Source organism: Scleropages formosus, chromosome 22 (assembly GCF_900964775.1).
Source record: "Scleropages formosus chromosome 22, fSclFor1.1, whole genome shotgun sequence".
In the NCBI taxonomy this organism is placed as follows: Eukaryota; Metazoa; Chordata; class Actinopteri; order Osteoglossiformes; family Osteoglossidae; genus Scleropages; species Scleropages formosus.
This window is the reverse complement of record NC_041827.1, coordinates 12,533,899-12,560,311: the sequence shown is the minus strand read 5'-3', so window position 1 is coordinate 12,560,311 and position 26,413 is coordinate 12,533,899. Positions and strand designations below refer to the sequence as shown.

Sequence of the window (26,413 nt, the reverse complement as noted above, 5' to 3'; positions counted from 1 at the left end):
CATTTTGTGCACTCTTTTTTCAGGTCATTAATCCCTCCCTTGTAGTTAGCACATCCGTTTCCTATTTATGAACACATCTTTTTTTTTCCCCTCATTTGCTTAATGGCCTTTTTATGCGCTGTTTATTCCCCTTTTCAGCCCAGCCCTTCCTCCTCCAGCCTGAGTTCCACTCACTCTGCCCCCTCCCAGATGATGAACTCCACCCCATCTAGCACCAGAGGTAGGTGACAGCTTGGCAGCTATTCCTCCTAAATTAAAATGAGTCGGACCGCAACGTGCGTCAGCCGCCCGTGATTCACTCAACGCTCCGCGCCCTGCGTACCGGCCCATAAAGGGATGTTGTCATGCTTTGATACTCTCTGCCTCCGTGCATCCTCTTCCTCTGTGGCAGGCTCCCCATCGCTGCCAGACAAATACAGGCACAACAGGGAGATGCTGATGCTGCTGCCGCCACACCGGGAAAGGCCCAGCAGCGCTATGTATCCCACCATGACTGAAAATGGACAGGTAGGCAGGGCCCTCTGGACTCTATTCATACAATCCTGTATCAGCTGGTACAGCGTTCTGTGTGATGTTTCTTTTCCTTTGTCTGCAGCCAGCCAACCTCCAGCGCGCACTCTTCCACCAGGTGATAGGGCCTTGCAAGCCGTGCAGCGATCCCAATCTCTCAGTGGCCGAGAAAGGTGACTTTTTACTCACACGTCAGGTCTCCATCATTCTAGTGATATTTCCAATAGAAGTGCTCCAGCCCATGTGTTCCTGCTCTCACACCTTGGATTGTATTTTTCTAGACACAGCAGGCCGGTTTACTGCCTTTTGGGGCATACACTGTGCTTCTGCTCCATCTTGAGCGTTGACTTCATTACGCATGGTGGCATTATCGAGATTATACAAATCATGACGTCTTCCATAAATCTACGTGAAGAAGCTCTGGGCGATGCGTTCTCCCATATACACTGGCTATTACGAGTACAATTTTTAACCCGAGTCTAGTCGTACCTCAATTTGTTGGTGAATCCGAAGTCTCTAGCACTATCTCACAGCCAGTAAAGCTTAATAATATGGATGTTTTGTTTGTTTTCTGTCGTTTTAATTTGTTATAACTATACATGAGGCATCATGTAAGTGTTCATTCTTTTTACGGATCAAAAAGTGTTCCCGCTGAGCCTGAAATGCTTGTGTCTTTGGCAGTTCTCGCAGCTCCGAGCAGCTGGAGTTTGGACAGCGGAACCAGGGAAGCACTGCCCTTCCTCTCTGCCCATGTGGGGAGTGTGATGGTGCCGCCGGTCCCACCCCGCACTCTACCCCCTGGTAAGACCCCCACCTTCTCTTGTGCCACCCTGTATGGGGACGTACATGAACCACCCATCTGCATCAAATAGGCGTTTTCATGCTGCTTACCTTTTTCACTTGTTTGCTTTGGTCTGGTTCATCTCAGGGACTACTCCTTGGGCATATTAGCTCGTTGGTCTCACGCTACAATAAAAAATATTAGGGGAAACACACGAGAAGCGTCTGCCTACTGTAAATTATATAACTTTAGAGAGATGCTGGTCTGGATACTGTAACGTGTGCATTGTGTGCCGATTTCATCTGCGGCTTTCTTCACCGTTAGGATGATGAAAGTGTTGCTCAAAGGTGTGACTGTACGTTCAGGGGAGTTTGTCTGTGTGTTTGAGAGAGAGTTGGAGAGGGAGAGAAGTAATCCCTAGTAAGATATCTCAAAGCATTAGTCATTGCCTTCAGAAACCATTCATATTGTTGTGTCTCATTTTATGTTCTTTGACATCTCAGATCTTGGAAGTTTTTCTTCTTCCCTTCCCTAAGTTTCGTTTTTGTGTTGTACTGTAGATGTTTGTCATGTCCCGTGTGTTCGTGAAAGTGACCACCCAGGGGGAATACCTAAGCTGTGTCCCCTTCCACCTCCTGTCCCCATCATCGACCTGCCCCTCATCCCCACCCCCAGAGGTCGAACGAGCTCATCGAAGGATCTCGTTACCTCCTCCAGATCTACTGTTAGTTGTGTGTCTTTTTCCAACCCTTGTTCTGTCCTGCTATGTCTCCCCCTTTAGGACACTTCTCGATGCACTTTGATGCTTTCCACCACCAGATCAGCGACCTCCCTCCAGCTCTCCCCGCGCGCTCTTTACGGAAGGTACCCCGTTGCCTCCCCTCACCCCGAAGACCCCTGACCCCGAAACCCTCAACCCGTGCATCTCGCTCACGGTTCTCTCACCGAGTCTGAGCCCGAACTGTGCTGTGCTGTTCGCAAACATGCCGAAGTGTCAGCGTGTGCCTGTGCTAGTGTGTGCCGCTCGGCGTCCTAGTGGAAGAGCTGCAGTTCGCTGTTGACCCTTACGTAGATGTTGCCAGATAGTGGTTTGTTCTTTTGTTGGAAAGAACAATGGTTGGAACAATGTGCTTGAGTAATTTTAAAAATACAGTGGAAAATGGCCAAAAACTTGATTCTGTACAGTCGTTTGTATGTGTTTAAATACATAAGTCCGGTCTGAAGCTTGCGGTGCATTTTTACTTGTTAGTCAGGCTCAAGGTACCTAGTCACGTCGCCGGAAATTCATACTGTTCCGACATCAGTGGATGTCAACAGAATGGAAAAGGAGATAATATTTCCAATCTGTGTAAAAGTAACGTTTTAAAGAATACACTGAATCTGTACCCTTGCTGATTTGCATCTCACTGTGCGATTGTATCTCCACCCTTACCTTCCCAGTCTCCTCTCCACCCCATACCTGCCTCGCCCACCAGCCCACAGTCCGGCCTGGATGGCAGTAACTCCACACTGTCGGGCAGTGCCAGCAGCGGCGTGTCCTCTTTGAGCGAGAGCAATTTCGGCCAGTCCTCCGAACCGCCTGCCCGCACCGATACTCTGGACTCCATGCCCAGCCAGGCCTGGACTACAGACGAGGATGTGGAGTCACCGTATCTGCCCGTCCGCTACAGCGTGTCCGAGCCTGACGTCCTCGACTCCATCAAGCCTCCGCCATGCCGCAGTCACTCAGCCCCTGGTGGAGTGGTGCCCTCCCCCCAGGAAGGTCACCTCCACCACCATGTCCACGCACACTACCACCATGATCCACCCCCAGCCCTGCCCCCCAAGCCCTACCTGCGAGAGGGCTGCATCCCTGAAGAGGACCTCCGGCCTATACCCCGGCCCATGCCCATGCCACGCAAGATCTCCCAGCCGCTGCTCAGCAACAAGGAGGAGCAGGCCAAGGTGGCCTGGGAGCATGGCATCAGTGAGGAGTAGAGGGGCCACAGGGAAGGGGGAAAAGCTTGCAGGCATAACGGTTCTGGAGACAGGTTAGGGAAATGGATAAGCCCAAAGGGATGTGACAGGAGAGGTGGGTTTACATCCAGTCCTCCAACATGTTTTCTGGTATTTTCAAAGTGCTCATCACATTCCAATCTTTCCGACATGTAAACACATCTGAAAATATCTTTATTCATGCAGACAGTGGGCCAAAATTGCCATTGTCACATTTCTGTCACCTTTTTTACCCTGCCTGTTTGTGTATGCGAAACAGGAGGAGATCTTGCGGTGTAGAAAGAGCTCAGCATCTGGGGTGAGGATGTACTGTATTTCAGCATCGGTCACTGGTTTCCTTTTTGGTCATCTTGTTAATAGGTTTGGCGTAACATGTCTGAGATAAATTTCAGCGTTTTGGTGCAGTGTTATGAGTGGGTTGTTCAGATGCAGTTGAACACCTAAGCGTTATGTCCTTTGCTAACACAGAATCAAGGTGTTTGAATGTCATTCTTTTGTGACACCTGGTTCTCTTTCTTTAATTGCTTGTATAAGCTTTGAATATCAAAGCCATTGTTATCTTTACTACACTGAATGCACTGGCATCCTACATCTATTTTTTAATTTGAAATTAAACACAATAGTGATGTTAGAAGAAGACCTTAGTCATAACCTAGCTATAATTTACTCAGTTTTGTTAATAATTTAAAAAGCCCGTAAGCACTTCCTTCTATATCTCCAAACATGTCTTGTCCATATATACTTTAAATATTAAACGAAAAGCAAAAGAAGCGGGTGGCTATTTTTTCAAAGATTTCGAATGCTGCAAAACAATAAAAGTACACATGGCTGTCTTTGTGACTTCATCCAAAACTTTGTGGGTTTCAGTTACATTTAAGTTGTAGTGTTTAAGTTGCATTTGAATTATTTTTTTCTTGTAACAACAACACACAAGTACTAAAACAACTGCAGGTTGGTGAATTTAAAAAAAAAAAACAAAAAAAAAACACAATAATTAAGAAACAGACCAGTTGACCAGCTGTTCATACGTTTGAAAATATTCAGACAGCATTTGAAATGCTCATTGTGACAGATACATTTCCCCAGCACTGTAAGAGGCTTTCAGACTTTAGCTGAGCTTTATTATACCATATTATTGCCATGCTGCAAAAGCGCAGATCATCCACCCACCAAACAGTTTATGATTTAGAACATTAAAGGGACTGCTAATTCAAAGGCTTTTCAAAAAAAAAAAAAAGTCACTTTAAAGTTTGGCTACTTTTTATTTTGTGAATTTGAATTATTTTTAATTTAGTTGGTGGAAAATAAAGGAAAGTATATATATTTTTAAGAGATTAAATTTAGACCGCCACATTTTATTATATACATAGATATATTATATACAGTGAATAAACAGACTGAGGAGGACGGATGGTTCTCTGTGTGAAATATATGCAAGACGGGGGCTTTGCATGCCCTTTAGCTGCTTGATGATGTGCACTGGAACATGGGAAAGGGGAAGATATTTTCTGGAGGATATTGTTTAAACAAACAAAATAACTAACTGCTGTACATGTCATTTTTTTCTAACTTTTTCAATTTAAACTTTTTGTACATTTATTATGTGTGCATGACTTTTTTCTCTTTTAGTGCAACAATAAGTTATTTTCCTTAGATACTGCTCTCCAGTTCACCTGACCTTACCTGCTTCTCTGCAGGTAGCAGCTGAGATGGGGTTGCGCTAGACTGTGACGAAACTCTCACTTTATATAGTAATCTCTGTTTGGTATACAACTCTTATCTGCTGAATATTGATACTTGGTTGCTCGGGGTTTGATATCAGCATCATCTGCCCTGCTTCTCAATGAGAAAATTGGCTGCGACCGTTTGTGAACCTGCTTATTAAAAAAAAAATTACTAGTAAGTGCTGCTTGATACCCAATAGCTACTTCAGTGGACGTTCAGTGGATCCTGCTGTTCATCTTGCTTCCTTGAGCTTTTGGTTCTACTGGCGTGTTGTGAATGTGGCTCTGCAAACTTCATGGATGTCCCAGTTGAGAGGAAGAAGAAAGTTTCTCCACCTATATTTTACAGGATCACTCTTCTGCTGGACTCTTTTATTCTCTCTTCTATACATTATGTCATATAATATAGCATACATAGTACATATAGTTTTTTTTTTCTCTTACTGGATTCTGAGTTGCTAATTTATTTCAGACAAGAGATGACATTTGAAATAGTATCAACTTTAATTTTTCAAGGGCATTATTCCAAAATGGAGAGTTGAGGAGTGACAGTGGCTTCAGTTATGAGTCACCCACCTCTGCCCCCCAAGCACCAGTAAAGGAGGTTTACTGGGGGATCTGAAATGTGTTATTTTATAATATACTCTTTGGGTTTGTCTTTTACTCATCTCCTACCGCAGTGCTTTGTTGATGGAAGGGAGATTTTGTCCACATGTATTTGCCTCTGTGTATGGTAAGAGTACAGACATTTGTGCATTTCATTAAGATTTACATGGTTGACCTCTAACAACTGTTATTTGATTAATTTCCTTCAGGGCTTCTTATATACTGCATTTGTTAGAAACTAATGTTTAACATTCACTCCATGATATGCATACATTTAATAGAAATTGTATGTAACCCTTACCGTACTTGAAAATTGTCAAAACAATGGAGTCCTTTTCATATTAATGTATATTTTATTTTTGGATAAATGTCATGTTGATGATTCATTGTTGTATGGTTTGACATTTTGAGAGAGAGGAGTGTTGTGGATATGTGTACAGTTTTTGTTCGATACCAATCAATTTACTCGATCTGGAAAAAGAAGAATGCATTACTAGTCAGATAATCCCCTCAAACAGACACTGGAATACCAATCTTGCTTTATCAATTTCTTTAAGTAGCGATGCTGTGTTGCATCTTGCCACTGTAGAAGTGTACCCACCCATTCAGTTTCTCAGTGCCTGTTTAGCAGAACTGGCTTTAATTGTGCTAATAGGTATGGTGTATTTGTATGTTGCTGCAATCAAACCTAATGTATTTAACAGCACTCTCATTAAAGCAACTACAATTTCTGTTGGAGAAAACAAAGTCCCTTGGAACATTTTTAAATGTTTGACTTTTTGCTTCTTACCAAGATGTCGCAGACAGCATTTAGATTAATATTGTTGGTCTTAGTAAGAAAAGGAGTAATGTAATGTGAAAGCACGTTTCCTTTATTACAATGAAATAGGACTCCGTTGGTGGAAAAACAGAAAAATCAATTTTTTTTCAGTGTTTTGTTGATATTATTTTCTTATTGTAAAATGTTAATTGCGCCAATGTCAGAATTCCTTTAAAATTCAACTTTCAGAGTGTTTAAAAATACCATCTGTTTTTTTTTTGTTTCTATGATCACTGGTTTGTATCATTTAGCTTTTCGATTTTTTCTATTACTCTGGTCATATTTTAATTTTCTTTTTCTTTTGTTGAAACTGTTATAGTTTTAATATGTTTTTGTGGCCTTGACTTATTTGCTTGCAAATATTTGAAACCAACTAGAGGCTACTTGCTTCTCTGAGCAATGTGCAGTATTGAAATTTCAATCTATTTATCTACTAAAAACTAGTGATCATTAATGTATCTCAAGGGAGTTTGAACATATTCCTAAAAATTTATTTCACTGTAGAAGTGCTGACAACATTTTGATCTCTGAAAGTGTAATGTAAAAATATCATTCTGGATTAATTTTTCACACCATCACATTTTGAAATCAAATGTAAAATCTCTGTACATAAGTTACATATTTTAAACAAAAAGGCATTGTGGTGATTTAAGTCTTTTTGATTTCTGCATTTTTCCTTTTGCGTTATAATTGATAACTGTGGTGGAAATACGAAAAGGCCATTGCTTTGATGATTAATAATGACAGTTTTAATTGTTCTGCAGTAGGTGCTTACGTGAAACAGATTTAACTGTGTAAGGTCAGACAGAGCTAATAAGACCTGTCTTCCTCACATGTAGCTTTGGACAGATAAATGGCAGAGAAAGAATGATTGAATTTGAGAATCAGGTTTTCCTTCAATAAAATAATTTTTGGACTTCTGAATATATTTAGAGATAATTATTACAAAGCAGAAAAGAAAAAAATGAGTCTGAAGTTTACAATTTTTTTCTTTTGTGTGTGTGTGTGTGTGCGGACTGAGACTGGAAGCAGTTGACAAGGGGTGGGAACATTACATTTTGTTTCAGGAGTCGGGTGTATATTGAATATAACACAATTTTGAGCTAAAGGTAAGCTTCCTGGGGATAATGTGGGTTGTGGTGGGGTAATAAACTGAGAAACACATTTTCAGATGCCATTGTAAATATGGAATACTGAAGTATAGTAGGGGGAAAACCCTTCAGAGTATCATCACAGTTCCTAAAACCATTCTGTCTGGCTTTACTTTATGTAAATAATCCTTCCGAAAGCTGCATATTTATAAAGTTTAAGAAGGGCAAACCATGTATAGATTGTGATTAATTGTCTGCATTGTACTCTATGATGTAAATGTGTTAAAAACTAAAAAACAAACAAAAAGTATGTGACTTCAAAATGCCTATTCATTACTGTTCTTTTGTGTATTTTGCGTTGAAGACAAATCTGGTGGACAAGCTAAGTTTGAAGATTATCAAAGAAACCCTTTGTATAAGCATTCGGGAAGTACTTTCTTGTATATATTGTGCTAGCATGAATAAACTGTGATGTGGATTTTAGATGTAAATACACACATTTTTCCTACTCACTTAACCGCTTTGATGTGGAATTCATTAATAATGCCTAACATTAAAAATGTTTTATGGACTCACTGAAGCCTCCATTTCTTTTGACCCACTGCCCCGTTTTTTCTGTGTCTCAAACATCTGATTTTATCATTGCTGAAGTGTATTGATCGCACAAAAGAAACAAGTACATATGCAGTTAGTTCCCATATTTAGACTTCAACAATGATTGGTAATGGTCATAGTCATCATCTAAAAACATCTAATAATCGAGCAGCTGGTAGCAGAGTGGTTAGTACTGTTGCCTTTGGACCCAAAGGTTAGAGGTTTGAATCCCCTCTCTGGCTGTAATACCCTGGAGCAAGGTACTAACCCTAAAATTACTCTAGTAATATTACCCATCTCTAAATGTGTAACAAATTGTAAATTGCTTTGGAAAAAGGTGTCAGCTGAAGGAATCTATAGAAACTAATTCAGCAGTGGTTTATATATATATATATACTGATTAATTGAAGTAAGGTGATAACTGGAGCTATGAATGAATGCTCTGTGTTATTGATACTATATATTGTATAATATAGTATAGCTACAGACAACCTCTGACTGATCAGTATGGGAAAAAGCCATCGTAAATCAGGGGTAAGTGCCTCTTTATTGTAAGTAAACGGAGCAATATGACATGTGACGGTTGTAAACAGATGCTATATCTAAATAAATAGTTAAATACCGTAGTTAAACGCGAATTCAAATAAAGTAATCAAAAACTACAGCTCCCGTAAGGCTACACGGTTCAAGACGCAATGCTGTACCGTCCCTATGGGGTGGGGCGGGATCATTCTGAGTGTTACCGGAATTGCATTAGATAATACGTCATCGTTGCGCAATATTATAATATTGTTTTAACCAATTGAAAGGCGCCAACTGGACCATGGCCCGCGAATATACTATATCTGTCCAATCGGCGTTAACTTTGCATGGATTCTCAGAGAAATAGCAAGTAGCTTCACGGAAACTGGACTGATTATTATCGTCTAACCCAATCGCGTTTCTCCTTGGGCGGGGTTTCCAGGCGGAAGAGCCTTGCTCCATCGAAACATTAGGCGCTAGTGTGTAGAATACCGGCGAACACCAGGCGCGTTGGAGTCTGAAATTGTTAAATAAGCAAGCGCACTAGCTTTTTCCTTCATTTCTCATATAAATCCTCGTAGCTATCAGTGGTAATGTTGGGATTGAGTGGTCTCTCCGTAGCTTTGGCCCTGGCCTTGGTCCCAGGTAGCAGCGAAGCTTTAAAAGAGGGGGAGTGTGAAGGTGAGAGAGTTTCTTCATTCTCTTGGTAGATACTGTAATATACTATATATATATAACTTATAGGTGAAATTATTATCATTTCAGACTCCAGTTTTGAGAATAGTGTTGAAATTGCTCTATTTACTGTTAGCCTTTGAAAAGTCCATTGAAGTTCAGACAGTAGTAGGTCCTAAGGATGACTCGCAAATAGAATAGTTATGAGCTATTGTTTATTACTGAGGCTGAGCTGGCATGATTCTGCATACATGATGATCATCTGCCAGCTATTGGGTGATACTGATAACTATGAATGAAGTAAGTCTAAACATATATTTTAAGGCTGTAAATGATTGATTGTACAGCTCCCCCCCCCCCCATTGTTAAAATGATGTAGTTGTCTTTTTTTCTGAATGAGCTAGTTGCTGTAGTTACAGATCCTCCACCAGTAGCATCTTCTAGAATCAAGTTCAGTGGCCAGTTCCAGCTGCATCTTTTGAGATTGTCAATAAATGTGTGTGTGTATGTGAATTTGTAGTCATTTAGCTTGATCATGTCTGATTAGATTAACAATGCAATTTTACCCCCTTCCCCCTCACACGCGCTCAGTGTGTGTGAGCTTCTTGAGTAGGTTCTATGAGTCTCTGAAAGGAAAGGAGCTGAACAATGCAGCCATAGAGAATGAGCTGATCAAGACTTGTAAGGATGCCAAGGGGAAAGAGAACAGGCTGGTAAGTCTTGAAGAGATGCAGTTTGATCAAATGATTGAAGCCACTGGGGGCTCAAGCATTAAGCATATCATCTTATGATCATTCAGTGTTACTACATTGGTGCTACCAGTGATGCGGCCACCAAAATAACAAATGAAGTCTCCAAACCTTTGAGCTCTCACATACCTGTGGACAAGATCTGTGAGAAGCTGAAGAAGAAGGATGTTCAGATCTGCGAGCTGAAATATGGTAAGCCAAAAGCTGTCCAATTTTGATGTTGCATAAGCGGTTGTCAGCCAGACTGTTTTTTCCGTATGTGTCACACAAATGGAAGTCTTGTCTATACATATAATACTAATCCTTATAATTTTAAAACTGGAACAGTTTAACTAAGGCTGTTCTTATCTGTATTGCATCCATCAACTTTTTGTTCACTTTATACAGAATTGTAAGGGGGGAAAACCCTTTACATTATTCTTTATGTATGTGGAAGCCACCGTGTGTCTTGTCTAAACACTAATAATTTAATGTTTTGGGAGAAACACAGCCTGCATTTTCTTACTGTATGACAGGGAGTCAGGAAAATCTTCTCAGGACAATTTCTCTTTTTTTTTTTTAAAACAGAAAAGCAAGTGGACTTGACCTCTGTTGACCTAAAGAAGCTGAAGGTGAAAGACTTAAAAAAGATCCTGGAAGAATGGGGCGAGGCATGCAAAGGCTGTGTGGAGAAATCAGATTTTATCCGCAAAATCAACGAACTCATGCCCAAGTACGCGCCCAATGCGGCGAAAGCACGGACAGATTTGTAATGACCACTTTGACCAAGGGAGGGGGAAAGGGCCAGAGGCATTAAAATTGTTTGCGCACCATTTTTGTTGTGCGATGTTTGGACCATACAATCTGTTTTCTTTCTGATGGGACATTTCCTGATTTGAAACCATGAGGGGGGGGGGGGAATGCAGTTGAATTTACACTGATCAAAAATGTATACCATGTTAAAGTTGGGTAATACTTTTTCCACTGTAAAATATGTGGAGGTCTTTTTTGCATTTTGAATTGCAGATCATATTGATAAAGGCCATCTTTTGTTAAGCTTTGTAGGGATTTGACTTAGTGTTTTTTTTTTTCGTTAGGGTTGGGATTTCAGTATTCAAAACAATTTTAAACAAAGCCGTAACTTGAAAGTAAATGAGTAAGAACGGTCTGAGCACATCTTTGAGGGGGGGGGGACTTGCTGATATTTATATACAGAGCTGCAAACTGAATTACTTGGATTCTCTCGAGGCATAGATCCTTTTTAAAATAGGTTTTGATAAATTTCATTATATGCATGTTTATTTTAGAAATAAAAAATAAAGAACAGCTGCATTGCTTTGAACATTTGCTTTTTGCGTATGTCTGTGGAAGCAAGTGAATAATTCTAAGCAGTGTGAAATAATTATTCCTCCAGAAATGGTTGTGAATGTTGACCCTAGTGCAGAGTAAATATAGATACTGTATGGTACTGTGGCACAGATACAAAAAGCCCTCAAACTGTGCTAATATATCAGTGTAAGAATATAATGGAAGGGTTTTTTTTTTTTTAATAGGTGTACCACCTTAACATTTATAGGGCCTAAAAATCTAAGATGTGATTTCCAGTAAGTTGCCTTATATAATCCTTCAAACTCAGTCCACAGATGTGAGTACCTTGATCCCACCCCTAATGAATGACTTTTAGTTCCAGAATCACCCAGTAGTGTTATGACGTCACTGAAAGTATGGGTTTTTAGAGTTTTATGTTTATACTAACATGTCTGTTGAACACTTAATGGGTTGTACAATTCAGAGCTCTTTGTATGTGTGTGTGGTCCTACCACAACTTGGGAACTGTGTATTCTCTCCCCCCCTAACAGTGATTGGAAAACGATTCACTGTATTCTACAGATACCAAACAAAGTAGTCAAATGGTGCTGATTTTCCTCAATCCAAATTGTTACTGCTGTGGAAATATTCTTATTGGAACAGGCAGTTTTCTCTTTTTAATACATTTTTTGGTTGAGAAAAAGTTTTAATATAATGCGAAAGTACATATGCCTGTACTGTGGATCCAGTCTTCTTGGATTTTACTGTGTTCAATTAAACTGAAACTGTAGTGTTCACTTTGCCACTTATTTGATGCAAATATTACCTCAGACCACATTCCCTAGTAAACTAACAGCAGCCATGCAAAGTTTCTCCATGTGTAATTATTGTGATTATTACTAATATATTTGTAATGACAGTTCAAGGCATCCAGTTACCAGATGGGGCTCAGGGTTGTCTCATTCATGTGATAACATAGGAAGAATCAAAAGGTATAAAGAAACACAGGAGATAATCAGTAGTTCTGCAAAGAAACATTAAACAGTAGCTATAATAAATATAGTATTAATAACAGTAATTTATTTGTAGGAAAAAAAAAAACGTGTACTAATCCTAAGAACTGAGTGAAGAAAGAATGAAATGTACAAACTTTTTTTCTATGCTTCTAAATGACTCTAAATCTACGTTCTGTTACAAAAGCTTTTTTAGAGTATAGTTTTCACTGACGTTAAACAGCTGTTTCACAGGAGCTTTTGCCAGTTGTTGCGTTTGACGTCATCGGGAGTGCAACGTGCTACGTATCACTAACCCCGCCCACTGGCGGAGCGCGCACATTCCTTTTGTCCAAGATGGCGGCTTAGGTGCAGGTTTAGTGATGCTAGCTAGATTTTTTTTTTTTTAAATTTTTTTTTTTAAAAAGAAAACATTTAAAAACAATACAGAATATCGTTGTATGACAAACGTACACGTTTTATTTTAAGCGCTACCGGTTTTCATTAAAAAATTTGAAAGAAGTTGAGAGAACTTCTTTCGGAGAGCTGTGCACGATCCTCGCTGGCGCCAGAAAAAAAAAAAAGTTTGAGCATCATTTGAAAAAAATAAATAAATAAAAAAGAAAGAAGAAAAAAAAATGAAGAGGCAGGCCGAGCGGGACTCGAGTCCTGCGAGAGTTACAGGTAAACGGATTAGAGACAGAGACCGCGACAGAGAGCGTGAGAGGGAGCGCGCCGACAGGGAGCGGGAACGAGAGCGGGAGGGCAGTCGCCGGGAGGACGGCCCGCCTCCTCCTCCGCTGGCCGTGTTGCTGGCGGAGAGCAGAAGTTACCACAAGCACCAGGCGCGGAGCCGCAGCGGGGAGACGGAGAAGCCCCGGCTGAGTCTGAGAGAGGACCGCGCAGGCGCGGCGGATGCTCACCAGCGGCAGCATCTCCACGAGCTCAGCCTGCTCGGCCGGCCGCCCTTGAGGACCACAGCGGTGCTTCCAAAGAGCAAGGTGGTGGCGGCGGCTGCGGCGGTGGAGCTCCTGGGCAGCCGAGGCGCCACCGCCCTGGAGTACAAAACTCTGCTCGTTAGCAACCTGGGCTCGCAGCTGTCTGACGAGCATGTGGAGGATGGGCTCTTCCACGAGTTCAAGAAGTTTGGTGATGTCAGCGTCAAGCTGTCCCACACCCCGGAGCTGGGCCGCGTCGCCTACGTGAACTTCAGGCATTCCGACAACGCGAAGGAGGCGAGGCGCTCGAAAGGCAGGCTCGTCCTGTACGATCGGCCGCTTAAAGTGGAACCGGTGTACGTGCGGCGCCGCAGCTGCACGCCGCCCGACCTCGGATACATCCCTTTGCACGGAGCATACCAGTACAGACAGAGGTCTCTGTCCCCGGGACCTGGGGGGAGCAGCATCCGGGATGCCAGACTGAGGCACTACACCCTGGAGGGCCTGGGGCTGAGCCGGGAGCGGGAGAGGGCCCTGGACTACTACAGCCTGCTAGACGAGAGGGCGCGGGCTTATGCCTACCAGCTGCCTGAGGAGGACCTTAAGCCTGAGGACGACCAGAGAGCCACCAGGAACCTGTTCATCGGCAACCTCGACCACAACGTGTCGGAAGTGGAGCTGCGGAGAGGCTTTGAAAAGTATGGCGTCATCGAGGAGGTGGTCATCAAACGCCCTGCTCGGGGCCAAGGCGGCGCCTATGCCTTCCTTAAGTTCCAGAACCTGGACATGGCCCACCGAGCCAAGGTGGCCATGCAAGGCCGGGTAATCGGCGGCAACCCGGTGAAGATCGGGTACGGGAAGGCCAACCCCACAACGCGCCTCTGGGTGGGGGGGCTTGGCCCCAGCACCTCTCTTGCAGCCCTGGCTCGCGAGTTTGATCGCTTTGGCAGCATCCGTACCATCGACTATGTGAAGGGTGACAGCTTCGCCTACATCCAGTACGAGAGCTTGGATGCAGCCCAGGCGGCCTGTGCGCAGATGCGTGGCTTCCCACTGGGCGGTCCTGAGCGCCGGCTGCGTGTGGATTTTGCCAAAGCTGAAGAGGCACGTGGCTACCCAGCTCAGTACCAACCCACCGCGGTGCTCCCGGCGCACTACGACCTGCTGGCGGACGGCTATGTTCGACACCGTAGCCTGGAACGGGAGCTTAGGGCCCGGGACCGCACGCCAACTCATGGCCTGTTTGCCGAACGGGAGCGGGACAGGGGCCTGCCGGACAAGGAGTGGACCAGCCCGTCCAAGAACCTGGAGCGCCGCAACAACCTGGAGGCATTTGGTCGAGGACGGGCACGCAGCCGCAGTAGGGAGCGGTGGGCAAAGGAGCGAGAGGGTGAGCGTGGCACAGGGAAGGCCTGGGAGGAGCGTCGCAAACGCCGAAGCACTTCTAGCGAGCGGCTGGGCGAGGAGCGGGCTCGGCCCAAGGTGCGAGGATCAGCAGCAACAACCCCTGACCACAGCCCGGACCGACCAAGGGGCAGGACCTCTGAGCCGGCCACAGAGACCAGGGAGACAAGGGATTTGACACCTGATGGCAGTCACCACTCCAGTGAGGATCGCTCAGCGCCAGATGGGCATGATCCGCCGCAGCGTCACAAGAAAGCAGCAGAGGTGGAACGGAACCACCGTGTCACTGAGGGTGAGGCGGACGCACCAGGTGATGGGCAGAAGGCTGACAAGAAGGTGAGCACCCTGTCTGAGTACGCCCAGACTCTGACTTGTGTGTGGCAGGGTGTTCTTGTCCTGAAAAACAGCTGCTTCCCCACCAATATGCACATGCTGGAAGGGGGCTCTACCTTCCTCAGCTCACTCATGAAGGACAACAGTGGCCAGGGGGGTGAGATCATGCAGCTGAAGATCGCCCAGCGCTTGCGCCTGGATCAGCCGAAGCTGGATGAGGTGACCAGGCGCATAAAACTGGGCAGCCCGGACGGGTACGCGGTGCTGCTCGCCGTGCAGGGCCCGGTTGACAAGGAGGCATCGCCTCCCGAGCCTGGACTGCAGAGACGGCTCCTGCGGAATCTGGTCACTTACCTCAGGAACAAACAGGCTGCGGGAGTGATTGGGCTTCCGCTAGGGGGCGTCAAGGAGCGGGAGACGGGAGGAATGCTGTATGCCTTCCCTCCCTGTGAGTTCTCCCAGCAGTACCTCCAGGATGCTCTGAGGACTTTAGGCAAGCTTGAGGAGGAGCATCTGGTGATAGTTATTGTCAGGGACTCAGTTTGAGGCATCGCTGCAGGAACTGCTCTTCCTTGTTCTTGTTTGTTTTTAGAGAGATTCAGCTTATAAGCTCCTGTGGTTTCTCGGGGAGAGAGTCGGAAGCTGGAGTTCCTTCTCCAGTAGTGTCTTGAGGACGCTGCTGCTTTTTAACAGAATGCGTTCATGTACTTTTGGGGGTTGGCGATTTTAAGAAACTGACCAAGTAGTTTCCCTGTCTTTGGGTACTGAGAAACACTAGAACATAGTTTTTTTAATGACACTTTTTCATGAGTCCATCCTGAAATTCAGCTGTATAAATATAGTTACAACGACGACCTTCTTACTTCATTTTTTAATTTCCGGAAATTAATGCTGTTTGTAATTGTACAATTTTAAAACAAAACTTGTTTCAAGTATTGCATGCTGGAAGTTTTTATATTTTCTCAGATGATCCAGTTTAATGGATTTGTATTAGATTGAAGTGAATAAGGGGGCGATTCCAAGAGCCTGTTTTTTTTAAATCTTTTTTGTACTGTGTCTTGGGTTTATTGCCTGAGTTAATGTCAGTGTCTAACTGTTCTGTACTTCAAACTTCTTTTGTTTCCTTTACATATGATTACAGCAGATGGAATGTAAACATTTGTTGTGATAGTAGGTCTGACATTTAGGAAGATGTGTTCAACCTTAATACGCTCTCTTTGAACAGAAGCATTTAAGTGTGAAGATATGTAAAGATTTAACTACCTCTGAGGTGCAGTTATTACAAATGTGTACATTTAATGATGTTTTTTTTAATCTTTCCTGTAAGTTGCTGATAAATGTAACTTGAATATGAGTTCAACTTCAGCTCAGTAGTCATGTGAATGACCAGTGCCAAGACCAGGATTATCACTACAATCTTAGTTAAGCTATGTTGGGGTTTACCAAGAAGACTTCTCCTAATACCACCTTTAATGTTTTATCAGCTGTAACAACAGAGACCTCTTTATCCCATCCGAGTTTTTTCTTTTGTTTTGCCACATGTTGCAACTGCAGACTGTTTTAAATTGATGTTACTAACTTGTTTAGAGCAATTGCAAGATAGGTGAACTGACAGACAAGTTGAAGGTCAACACTGACCTTTGTATGGAAGCACTACGAAAATAAGATTTCCTTCAGTCCAGCCTGTCACACTACACAAAAGCCAAAATGGAAGCCAGGATTTTGACTAGTCAAAAGAAGGGTCATTGCCAAGGCTTCTCATTAACTTCACTACAACTACCTTCAGCCTTTGCACATTGCACAAAATGCAAACTGTTTCCTTCTCACTTTTCAGCAGCATTTACAGTGGGCTTTAAGGAGAAATGAAAAGTAACCTTATAGCCTCTTTTGTTTTACAGCTTTGATATGTTTTTCTTTTTGATCTGTATGCTGAATGGAACTCAGTAAACTCTTTTTAACCATTTCAAAGGGTGTTTTGTCTCATACCCATGTTTTTTTGCAAGAAGAAATCCTCTGCATAATGGCTGTTTGCAAAGGCACATTAGTTTGTTAGTAGGCAAAAAGAAGTAGTTCTGTTTCCATAGTTACCTGATAGAGTATCCAGGCAACTGGACCCTGGTGTTGGTATCATAAAAAGTGTACGAGCAATGTTGTCTTTTAAAGTACGTTGTAATCACTAGGGGTCAGTATAGACAAGGTTACTGAGCGAAGGACATTCACATGGTGACAGTTCATGCTTGATGCTAGTGTGCGTCGTCCTTCTATGAGGCCACGTCACAGTAAGCTGAATTAAAAACTAAATGGTATCTGTTGTTTTATGGTAAATTGTAACTGGACCACAATCAGTAGTGGACTGGTTGTGAAATGTAAATGTACATATGTGCAACTTTGCTTTGTTTTAATTCACGCTGTTGTTAAATGATTCAGTTTGTCTGCAGCTGGGAATACAGTAAGAACTGCCAAAAGTTTTGGCAGTTATTCACCCCATGGGAAGAAGATTCCTGTAGTTACATTTCAATTAAGCAGTCTTGAAACTTCCTTGAAAATTGACCACATGATTGACCTTCCCACTGGATTACCCCCCCCCCCCCCCAGACAGGAGTGCTCCCATCTAAGTTGGCGGGGGGGGTTCTGGTCTTAATTGATTTTCCTGTACGGAGATACGGACAGTGGGGAATCCGATCTCCTGGTGCTTACAGGATTTGTGCATGTCTGTCCTTGAGGGGTGGGGGTGGCACGAGGAAATAAACAGCTCTGCTAAAAAGCGTGAGCTTCTGGTGTGTGACATCAAAACAGGAAGAGATACTCTCACGAAGGCTTCTGGCCTTGTTTTCAGGCTTGTCCTACATCTCTTTGCTGTATATTTCCCACCTTCATACCTTTATCTAAGTAATGCTATGAAGACTGCAGCCTCTCCACCATCTCTTGGTAATTCACTCCTTGAGTGCCACTGTTTTTTTTTTTTTTTTTAAATCTTTGCTTTTTAGGTCCAATTTGCTGAATTTGATACATTTATGTAGATTCAAAGCAATGGGTAATTGCCACAAGGGGAACATATTCCCACTGGTTGTAATAAAGGGAAAGTGGTGCACTTTCTATTCCTCTCTTTTGTACCAGAATGATGAAACCAACTTTAAATGACTGAAAAAATAGCAAGGTATGCTTTGTGTTCTTCTAATTATTATAAATCCATCTGTGCAAACAAAATGGTAATACCATTTGATATCATTGTTGCAAATTGTTTGCAGTGTTTTTGGCTGTAATAATGACAAGTACATAAAAGGAGGAATTGGCAGTGCTTTCACAGTAGGTATTTTAGAAATATTCTTTTAAAAGTTGGTTAAGTGAAGCCAGTAAATGGTGTTATCCTTGCCATGTTACAGAATCCTGTGCCTCGATAAGAAAATCTGGTCAGTGGTGACTTTGACATGCAAACAAGAAAAGGCGTGTCAGCGGCAGCGGAATGACCGGCATTAACAGTACAACAGGTCATGACCATTATATGGTACATTTTTAACTCATTAAGGCTTTGTTCTTAGGATGTTACAGTGTTTTGTCTTGTATAACCTGAGACCCAGCAAAAGATTTTTTGGATAGATTTCTGGAGAGCTTCTCAAGCTCCTCACAAGACTGTCCTTTTTAAGGTGTGTTAAGACTTGGCATTGTAATATATGCAGTTTAGAAGACGTGTCCTGTGCAGTGGACAAAAACAAATAGTTGAGTCTCAAGAGGATATATCTTGGCTTATAAGCTGCCTTGGACAGAGTTGTCAGCTATATGAAGAATAATAAACAGTAATAATAAGCTGGTTAAGGCAGAAAAAACTGCTACAGCTCCTTTGTAACTGTAGATTAGAAAAATATCCATTTTCATACATTTTTATAGTTTGTAAACATTTGTTGCTGGACTGAGGACAAATATCCTGCTTTATGTATCCTTTCAGTTGGAAGGTGCACCACGCTTTCAGTGTTATTGATCGGACGCATACCCTCGGTTCACTTTCCATCCTGCATATTTGATTAAAGTGATGCAGACGCCTAATTGTTGCTCTCATAAACTTGCAAGATTAATGATGCCCTGAGACGAGGTCTCGCTGGGTGGTGTTCAGTGTCCTGGGCAACTCCAGTTGGCTTACTGGAAGCTGCCCACTGTAAGCCGGCACCAGCTCTTACATCCCCCGGAAATGGGGGAAATGGAAATGAAATATTAATGCAGAATCATCAAGTCTCCAATAATATCCATTAAGAGGAAAATCGATGAAAATTCCCTCCCCTGCATGGTCAACGTAGATGGAGCATTAGGCCATTGTAGCTGTCCTACCCATTTGTGATGCAGTGATCTAATGTGCTGTATGTGTGTTACATGCAGATCAGCCTGCGCTGGAAGAGTAAAGACCTTTGATGTGAGAGGACAAGGCTGGACCTGGACTGTCGTGTGGGACTGAATGGAAGTGGAGAAAATACTACATCTGGAAAGGCAGAAAATGATTTGTGTGTGTGTTTGCCTAAGCACCTTTCAGGCAAAGCCATGAGCAGATGGCATCGCAGAGGGAAGACCCCAAGACTTCAGACACCTTATATTTACATTCATTCATCTCACAGGTGCTCTCCTCCAAAGCAATATGCAACTCAGAGTAAACAAAAGTGCATTTCAACAACAGAGAGAGAGAAATCTATACCGCTGTTTTTCCGAGGTACACATTACACGAGTAGCTACATATACGATTAATAGAATTATTGTTACTTTTATTATTACTACTACTATTGTTTGTGCACTTATTGTATTTTTCTCTGAGATGTGTCACTTTGGAGAAAAGTGCTAAATGAATAAATACACACACATTTTCAGAAACGCTTGTCCCATATGGGGGTCGCAGGGAACCGGAGCCAACCCAGTAATACAGGGCGTAAGGCCAGAGGGGGAGGGGACACACCCAGGACGGGGCGCCAGTCCGTCGCAAGGCACCCCCAGGGGGACTCAAACCCCAGACCCACCGGAGAGCAGGACTATGGTCCAACCCACTCCGCCACCACACCCCCAAATGAATAAATAATGTATTAGTATTTTTATTATTATTCTCAGATGATGCATTGAAGCTTTATGCAACACATGGGCTATCAGGACAGAAGTGAATCCAAACGAGATCTGTTTTGAGCCCTTTCAAAGTTGAGAGGGATTCAGTAGCTCTGAGGGAGAGAGGGACCTTATTCCACCACACAGGAACTTGACCCAAGAACCTTCAGATGTCTGGTTTTAGATATCTGGTGTGCGTTACCACCAAATGGCCGGAATGAGGAGTGAGGCAGTTTCAATTGTTGAATTGTCAATACTGCCCTTGTTCTTCTTCATTCCCATCTCTTCCTTCTGGGGTAGGCCTACAGTCTCAGGTAGAATACAGTGAAAGGTCTTTCCATGATAGCAATGGACAGAATTAATGATATGCGAATGAGGAAAGCGGTATAATCACAATTGCCATCGTTTTGTAATGTTCTTCAAGAACCCAAAAAAGAATAGTAAAATATGAGGAGACAGTGAGCACTTGTCTGTACGCTAAGGACGTGTTTACTGTACGTTCTGAACCCATCGTTAAAGATGGATAGGCCTATGTGGATCGTCATCTTCACTGCCACACAGATGACAAATGAATGTTGCTCACGCAAAATCTACATATTTGGTCATGTTTGAGGACGTTTGGAGAGAATTTACAAAGAGGGCGTAGCTGCTTTGAAATGGATTTAGTAATTTGTCTCTTTTATTAAGATGGCTTTTATGATAAATGTTAATCCCCTAACAAATTGTTGTATTTGGGCTGAAGCAATTAAAGGAAAAATATGTACAGGCTTGCATGCGGCTCAGATACATTGCATAAGATTGAAAAGCCTCAAGTGAAAACTGCATTTCTGTGCCTTTTAGCCTGGGGTGCACTATTACTTGAACTGGGTTAAGTTGCTCCAAGGAGGTTAAAACGAGGCCTGAATATATTTTTTGTAACCCTTAATCAGGTTTGAATATGCATCCTGAATCGAGCACAAAAACACCCCGCTCTTCTGGCGCTATAAATCAGATGTAAAATTAAAAAACGACCGAACCAACATTGCGGGAAATAAACAGCTTTGATCGGCCCAAAATAAATCCATTTGTGGTTTGTGCCAAAAACAAATGTTGCATTAAATTCCTGCTCTTCTTGAAGTCTGGACGGTTACTGAGGCGGACAACGAGGCTTTTGTCCTTCTTTGTTTTTAACTACTTTGCCAGTTACAGGCAAAGTGGTCAGGAGACAGCCATCTAATGAAAAATACTTAAAAACACTTCTAAACTATCATTTGGTCTCCTATGTGACAATTTTTCTACATGCTACTAACTATGTTTCTCCCATTTATACAGCAGGGTACCGTGATCAAGGGTACCCCAAGTGGAGGTGGGATTCAAACCTGGGATTCTAACCACCCCACCACCTGCTACCCCAGTTCACAACTGGTTCTGCTAAGGTTCCTACACAATATATTATAGAAAAAAGATATTTGTTAGGAAATAAAACTTTGCCCTAGGTGTTTTCTGCCTCCGATGTAATGCTCGTATAAGGAAAATGCAAAAACGCATTTTTTTAATAACCACAGCGTATTATGCACATAGATCTTTCATTCACATTATCGCTGTTCTTTATGCGTTACTTCAAACAGCATCGTTTAGCCTAGCATATTTCGTTAAGAATTTTTAATGGTAAAAATCTAATTAAGTACACTTTTCGTTTTTGAAAGCAGTCCTTTTTGTTTTTTTCTCGTTTTTTTTTTTTTTTTTTTTGTAAAAACAGACTTATCTTTTGCATGACATTAATCACATTTCCAGCAGGTAGCTCATTAAAATGAAACACTTAATTAAAAATAAAACAAAGAAGGACGAAACAGAACTGGAACAGCCGTGGGCCTCCCTGCCTGCGAAAGACACGGGTCTTACTGGGAACCAGCTCAGCCAGCGAGGTGAACATGCATGTACAGTAGTACAGTACAGACACAGCGGAGCTCCAGACGGACACTAGGTAGGTTTTCCTTCCAGTTCTTTTCAGAGGTCTTTTCCTTTGGAGGTTACATTGCTCAAAGTGTACAATTATGCATCCAAGCAGATTCCTCACAGGTCTGATGCTTCCACCTTAATTACTTTCAAGGTATAGCATGTTATAGAACATAGAAAGTAATAAATCTTACATCTTAAAGAGCCTTTTCTATTCAGTCTAAGCCATTCTGAGTACAGTGATGATGCATATTATCTGTCAGACTAATTATTGTGTTAATGCCATTATGATCATTAGGTCATTTAGCAAACTGTCAATATCTGAAGTATTTAAAAAATGGATATATTTATAGAGTGTTAGTGTATAGAAACCTTTATTTAGCTGACACTTCTGTCCAAGGAGGTATATAGTCAACTTTAGAAAGATTTCTCCCTTTATACAGCGGGGTGTATGAACATGGTTACTGCTGCAAAAGTGGGATTCGAACCGAGGATCTTCAGATTGTAAGACATATCTTACATCACTGACTGTATAAGTACTGTAAGCACCTGGTACCCTAGGTCACTCCCTCACTTCACATTTAATTAGTGAGCTGATGCTTTTTTCCCCCAAAAAACAACTTACAATTATTTGCCCATTATTACAGCTGGGTAGTTTTAGTAGAGCAGTTTGGGGTAAGTACCTTGCTTAAGGGTACTACAGCCACAGATCAGACCTGTGCTCTTCGGGTCTAAAGGCAGCAGCTCTAGCCACTACACTACCTAGCTTTTTGGTTATGTTAGAGCAGCAGGGGTCCGGTTACTATCCCAAAATTACTGGGTACAACCCCAGGAGGGCTACAGCCCAGGTGGGATACCTGTCCATCTCAGGGTAGCCACACACTCACACAGTGACACACTGAGGGCATTTTACAGTCACCAGCTCACCTAAAACACGTGTCATTGAATTGTGTGAGGAAACATGCACACGGGAGAACGTGCAAACTCCAAACAAACTGAGTGAGATTTGAACCTATGCCAATGTGTTATTATACATACAAAAGTGTCGTCATACATACAGTATAAATCCTATTAAGGCTTTTGCACAATCTGAGATATCCAAGTAACAGGGTTTTCGTACTGACTGAAGAACTCAACCTGAATTTTTAACCAACTTTGTTTCGCAACACACTTTGATCTAGAAATGTGTTTATTCTGCTTATGCAAGCCCATGCAACAAAGTATAGTTTCTGCTGAAAATGGATGCAAATATTTTTTTTTTTTCCTGCTTGGATTTGCTTTTATTCTGTGGTTGTAAACTTGATCGCTATTGGCGACTAACAGGGGGTTACCATGCAAATCTGAGTGCCAGACCTGGGGTTTGCCAGTCAGGACCAAAGAAATCCCTCTCCACCAATGGGCTAGCATTTCTAAATATGCAAATTAATTTAGAAATTTTTCAAGAAATGCATTAATCAATACACAGCCTACCACCCTGTTTCTATTTTATTAACTAGCACACATTCTTGCTCTTATTCCAACCCCAACAAATGAAGGATACATTAGCAATATAACGGTATTAAGAATCTCAGAACATACTGTACGTTTTCCCTCGTTTGACACTCAGCTCAATAACACCCCTTTTGTCTGATCATATAAAATGTTCTCTGGCGAACAGCTGCTGGGATTGTCATTTTGAAATAAATCTTATTCGACTTTAAGCCATCACCGCAAAATGAATTGGAGGAACTTTGATCTTGAGCGTTTTCCCTGTGTCTTTATACATTCGTTTAATCTCACATTGAATTGCAAAACACATAGGTCTGCGCCGCATAGTCCCGTACCGCAGTGTAATGTGTGGTACAGCTTTCCTCCACTGGACTAATGGAGTTACTGTAATTCATAACAGCGTGTGTGTTTCTGAAAGCACAGCTTGTGGCCTCCTCTTACTGCTTTTCTTTTGTTTCTCCGATGTGAGATTTTCCCTCGCATCACTTTTGTTCTGCTACTGTTCTATGATTGTATTGTTATACTAATCTATACCATTGTTTTTATAGTCTTATCAAACTCTAAGGTATATATTTTTATACAGGTATTTTAATATCCAAAACCTGGACCTGAAATGGTTGTGACAGTTACATTGCTTGTCTTTATATAAATGTAAAATTATTAATTTGGATTTATTTATGTGTGCTTATGTTTTAGGGAGTACGCAGCAGCTGGCAGGACATCTGCCGCAACGCTCCCGGGGTGTCGATTCAGCTGAGATTCAGTTAATTCGTGGGATTCCGCCCCCACTCCAAAGATGTTTGTTTCAGGTGATCACTCCGCATTGCCCTTTGTGTGTGTATGTGTATGTGTATGTGTACATGAGTGCCTTCTAATACACTCTTTCCCCTTGGAGGTTGTACCTTGCCTCATACCCACTGTTTCTGCGATACACTCTGGACCACTGTGACTCTGCTCTGCATAGCTGGCTATTGATAGAGCACCAATCACGAGTCATAATTTTTTTCATGGTGTGACAGTGATGTCAGTCAAAATAATTTTTTATTGCTCTCAGGATATTTGCATGTCTCCTTTTGATGGGTGAGGGCGTGTGACCTTCGGGAATGTTCTCCATATAGGCCACGGCCCACCCCAGAGTAGACACCTAGAAGAACGTGTTTGTGTTTGGACAGCTGCTGAAGCGCACTCATACATAGTTGGCTTACATAGGGTTTGGAGAGTGGGGCCGGAGCGATGCCCGGCCGGTAATTGCTGGAGGGTTCTGCCCGTTGGTGGAAGTGCTCTACACCTGGTCCTTCTCTCTTATGTCTGAGCAACCAGATCCCTCTTACGGTGCTTAATTGTTTACCGATAGAGCTTTTTATTACGTATGCTTTTAATGCCTTTTATTTGCTGGGCAAATTAGGTAAAAAATGAATCATATTCATAATCAAATTTAAATGAGTAAATAACTTAATTCACATTAAAAGCCACTTCATGGTTGCTTTGCGATGTGTAAATGCCAACATACCAAAAATTAGTTAAGGGTCAAATACTATTTTCAATTACTGTTTCAGTCTGATGTTGACAAATGTGACACATTCAGTTTGTAATACAATAATGTTTTTTTTTTTATTTCTTTCAATGGCAATGATGAAAAGAAATAAAGACCGACAAAATGATGTGGACACAAATGTTCTGCCGGAAAACTGTGATTGTATTGTAACTTCTGGCCTTCGCTGCAAAATATAATTTTTATATTGTGTAACAAGCATACGTGATTCTTCCAGTTAGTAAGTTTTATGTGAAGTACCTGACATTGAGAATAGATATCTAGTCATCGTTTGGTTCACAAAGCAGGAGCATTGTTTACACCTGTTTACAACACTTTAATACTAGCCTCGATAGCCCTTCCCCATAAGTAGCTACAAAGCTACCAACATTGCATAACTTCAAACACTATTATGAACCACAGACAGATATTTTGCATAGACATTAAACGCAATGCAAATTCTTAAAGTGAAAGCTGGCAAGAAATAGAACAACAACTCAAGGTCTGCACACACACCTCAGTACACTGGAATTATTTGTATTTTCCAAACGATGCACATATTCACCTGGAAAGGTCTGGTTTTACGTAAAACATGTGACTTCAGTATAAAAAGAAAAAGACTACACAACAGCAAATTAGAGCGCATTGCATTAAGTACTGAAGATTTCTGTTTATTGATTTCTTAGATTGAATTTTGCTCATATGACAATGTGGATCCTTTTGTTCCCAATTTATTATGCCATTGGTAGCTGCTTGATAAATTTATCAGCAAAGTGAGCCCGGTATAGGTATAGACGAGTCGACATGCAGCGTTTTTCCGTGACACTGGAGGAGCTGTTACCATGCATAGTGGTAGTAGCTATATTTGTTGTGAGGGTATTTCTCGAGAGTTATTTCATTCAAAATGCTTGCTGCCGTAGTCATATTAAAAGAAAGAAAAAAAAAACAAGGCTTTAGTATTTTTTTATTCAGATTTTTCTTTTAAAAGTTCTGGTTACAGTTCAGAAGTGCCAAACACACTTTTACTCGTTAAAAGAAATCTTTATTTTTTTAATATATTTCTTTAAACTCACTGCTGCTGTTAGGAAGCACTGCATGTGTACTCATTCAGAAGCAAAAACTTTCTTTAATCATGATTCCGAGCAGGACAGGAAAAAAAAACAACAAAAAAAAACAAAATGGTGTGTGTATTTACCTGGTGTCTATTCAGAAAATGAATATTAATAATAAAAGAAATAATCACAATAAATATAATAAATTACAGTTTTCAAATAAATGTGACAAAACTACATAAAAACATAGCACAAAGAGAGGTTTCAGTTGTCTTTTTAAAAACATTTGCTCTTTTATACATAATTCATATAT

General features: G+C 41.9%; 3 protein-coding genes across 7 annotated transcripts in view; all 3 read left to right on the top strand.

Annotated features, from left to right (window-relative positions):
* The window catches only part of dock3 (dedicator of cytokinesis 3), a 197,212-nt gene extending 192,964 nt beyond the window's left edge, over positions 1-4,248 (top strand). For both annotated transcript variants that reach the window (XM_018747099.2, XM_018747107.2), the window contains 6 exons: positions 139-220; positions 392-507; positions 596-683; positions 1,192-1,311; positions 2,073-2,155; positions 2,732-4,248. In XM_018747099.2, the coding sequence (XP_018602615.1) occupies positions 139-220; positions 392-507; positions 596-683; positions 1,192-1,311; positions 2,073-2,155; positions 2,732-3,268 (1,026 nt within the window). In that variant the 3' untranslated portion in view covers positions 3,269-4,248. The remainder of the gene's footprint in view (positions 1-138; positions 221-391; positions 508-595; positions 684-1,191; positions 1,312-2,072; positions 2,156-2,731) is intronic.
* A 4,837-nt stretch (positions 4,249-9,085) lies between these two features.
* Positions 9,086-11,594, top strand: manf (mesencephalic astrocyte-derived neurotrophic factor). 2 transcript variants are annotated; one of them, XM_018746832.2, is made up of 4 exons: positions 9,086-9,324; positions 9,910-10,031; positions 10,118-10,259; positions 10,635-11,594. In XM_018746832.2, the coding sequence occupies exons 1-4, from the start codon at positions 9,237-9,239 to the stop codon at positions 10,817-10,819; spliced, it is 537 nt and encodes a 178-aa protein (XP_018602348.1). In that variant the 5' UTR covers positions 9,086-9,236; the 3' UTR covers positions 10,820-11,594. The 2 variants fall into 2 exon arrangements, with proteins under 2 accessions (XP_018602348.1, XP_018602356.1); XM_018746840.2 differs by lacking the exon at positions 9,086-9,324 and adding an exon at positions 9,439-9,618.
* A 1,111-nt stretch (positions 11,595-12,705) lies between these two features.
* Positions 12,706-19,584, top strand: rbm15b (RNA binding motif protein 15B). 3 transcript variants are annotated; one of them, XR_003797215.1, is made up of 3 exons: positions 12,706-15,024; positions 18,405-18,509; positions 19,390-19,584. XR_003797215.1 is itself a non-coding variant. In XM_029247638.1 (2 exons), the coding sequence occupies exons 1-2, from the start codon at positions 12,985-12,987 to the stop codon at positions 18,420-18,422; spliced, it is 2,058 nt and encodes a 685-aa protein (XP_029103471.1). In that variant the 5' UTR covers positions 12,706-12,984; the 3' UTR covers positions 18,423-18,526. The 3 variants fall into 3 exon arrangements, 2 of the variants coding, with proteins under 2 accessions (XP_029103471.1, XP_018602251.2); XM_029247638.1 differs by lacking the exon at positions 19,390-19,584 and having other exon boundaries at positions 18,405-18,526; XM_018746735.2 differs by lacking the exons at positions 18,405-18,509; positions 19,390-19,584 and having other exon boundaries at positions 12,706-16,116.
* The last annotated feature ends 6,829 nt before the right edge of the window (positions 19,585-26,413 follow it).

Bases quoted from the DNA above. Each gene is read 5' to 3' on its own strand.
- manf (XM_018746832.2), top strand. From the start codon at position 9,237: ATGTTGGGATTGAGTGGTCTCTCCGTAGCTTTGGCCCTGGCCTTGGTC. The intron at 10,032-10,117 runs GTAAGTCTTGAA...ATGATCATTCAG, and splicing joins AGGGGAAAGAGAACAGGCTG to TGTTACTACATTGGTGCTAC. The intron at 10,260-10,634 runs GTAAGCCAAAAG...TTTTTAAAACAG, and splicing joins GATCTGCGAGCTGAAATATG to AAAAGCAAGTGGACTTGACC.
- rbm15b (XM_018746735.2), top strand. From the start codon at position 12,985: ATGAAGAGGCAGGCCGAGCGGGACTCGAGTCCTGCGAGAGTTACAGGT.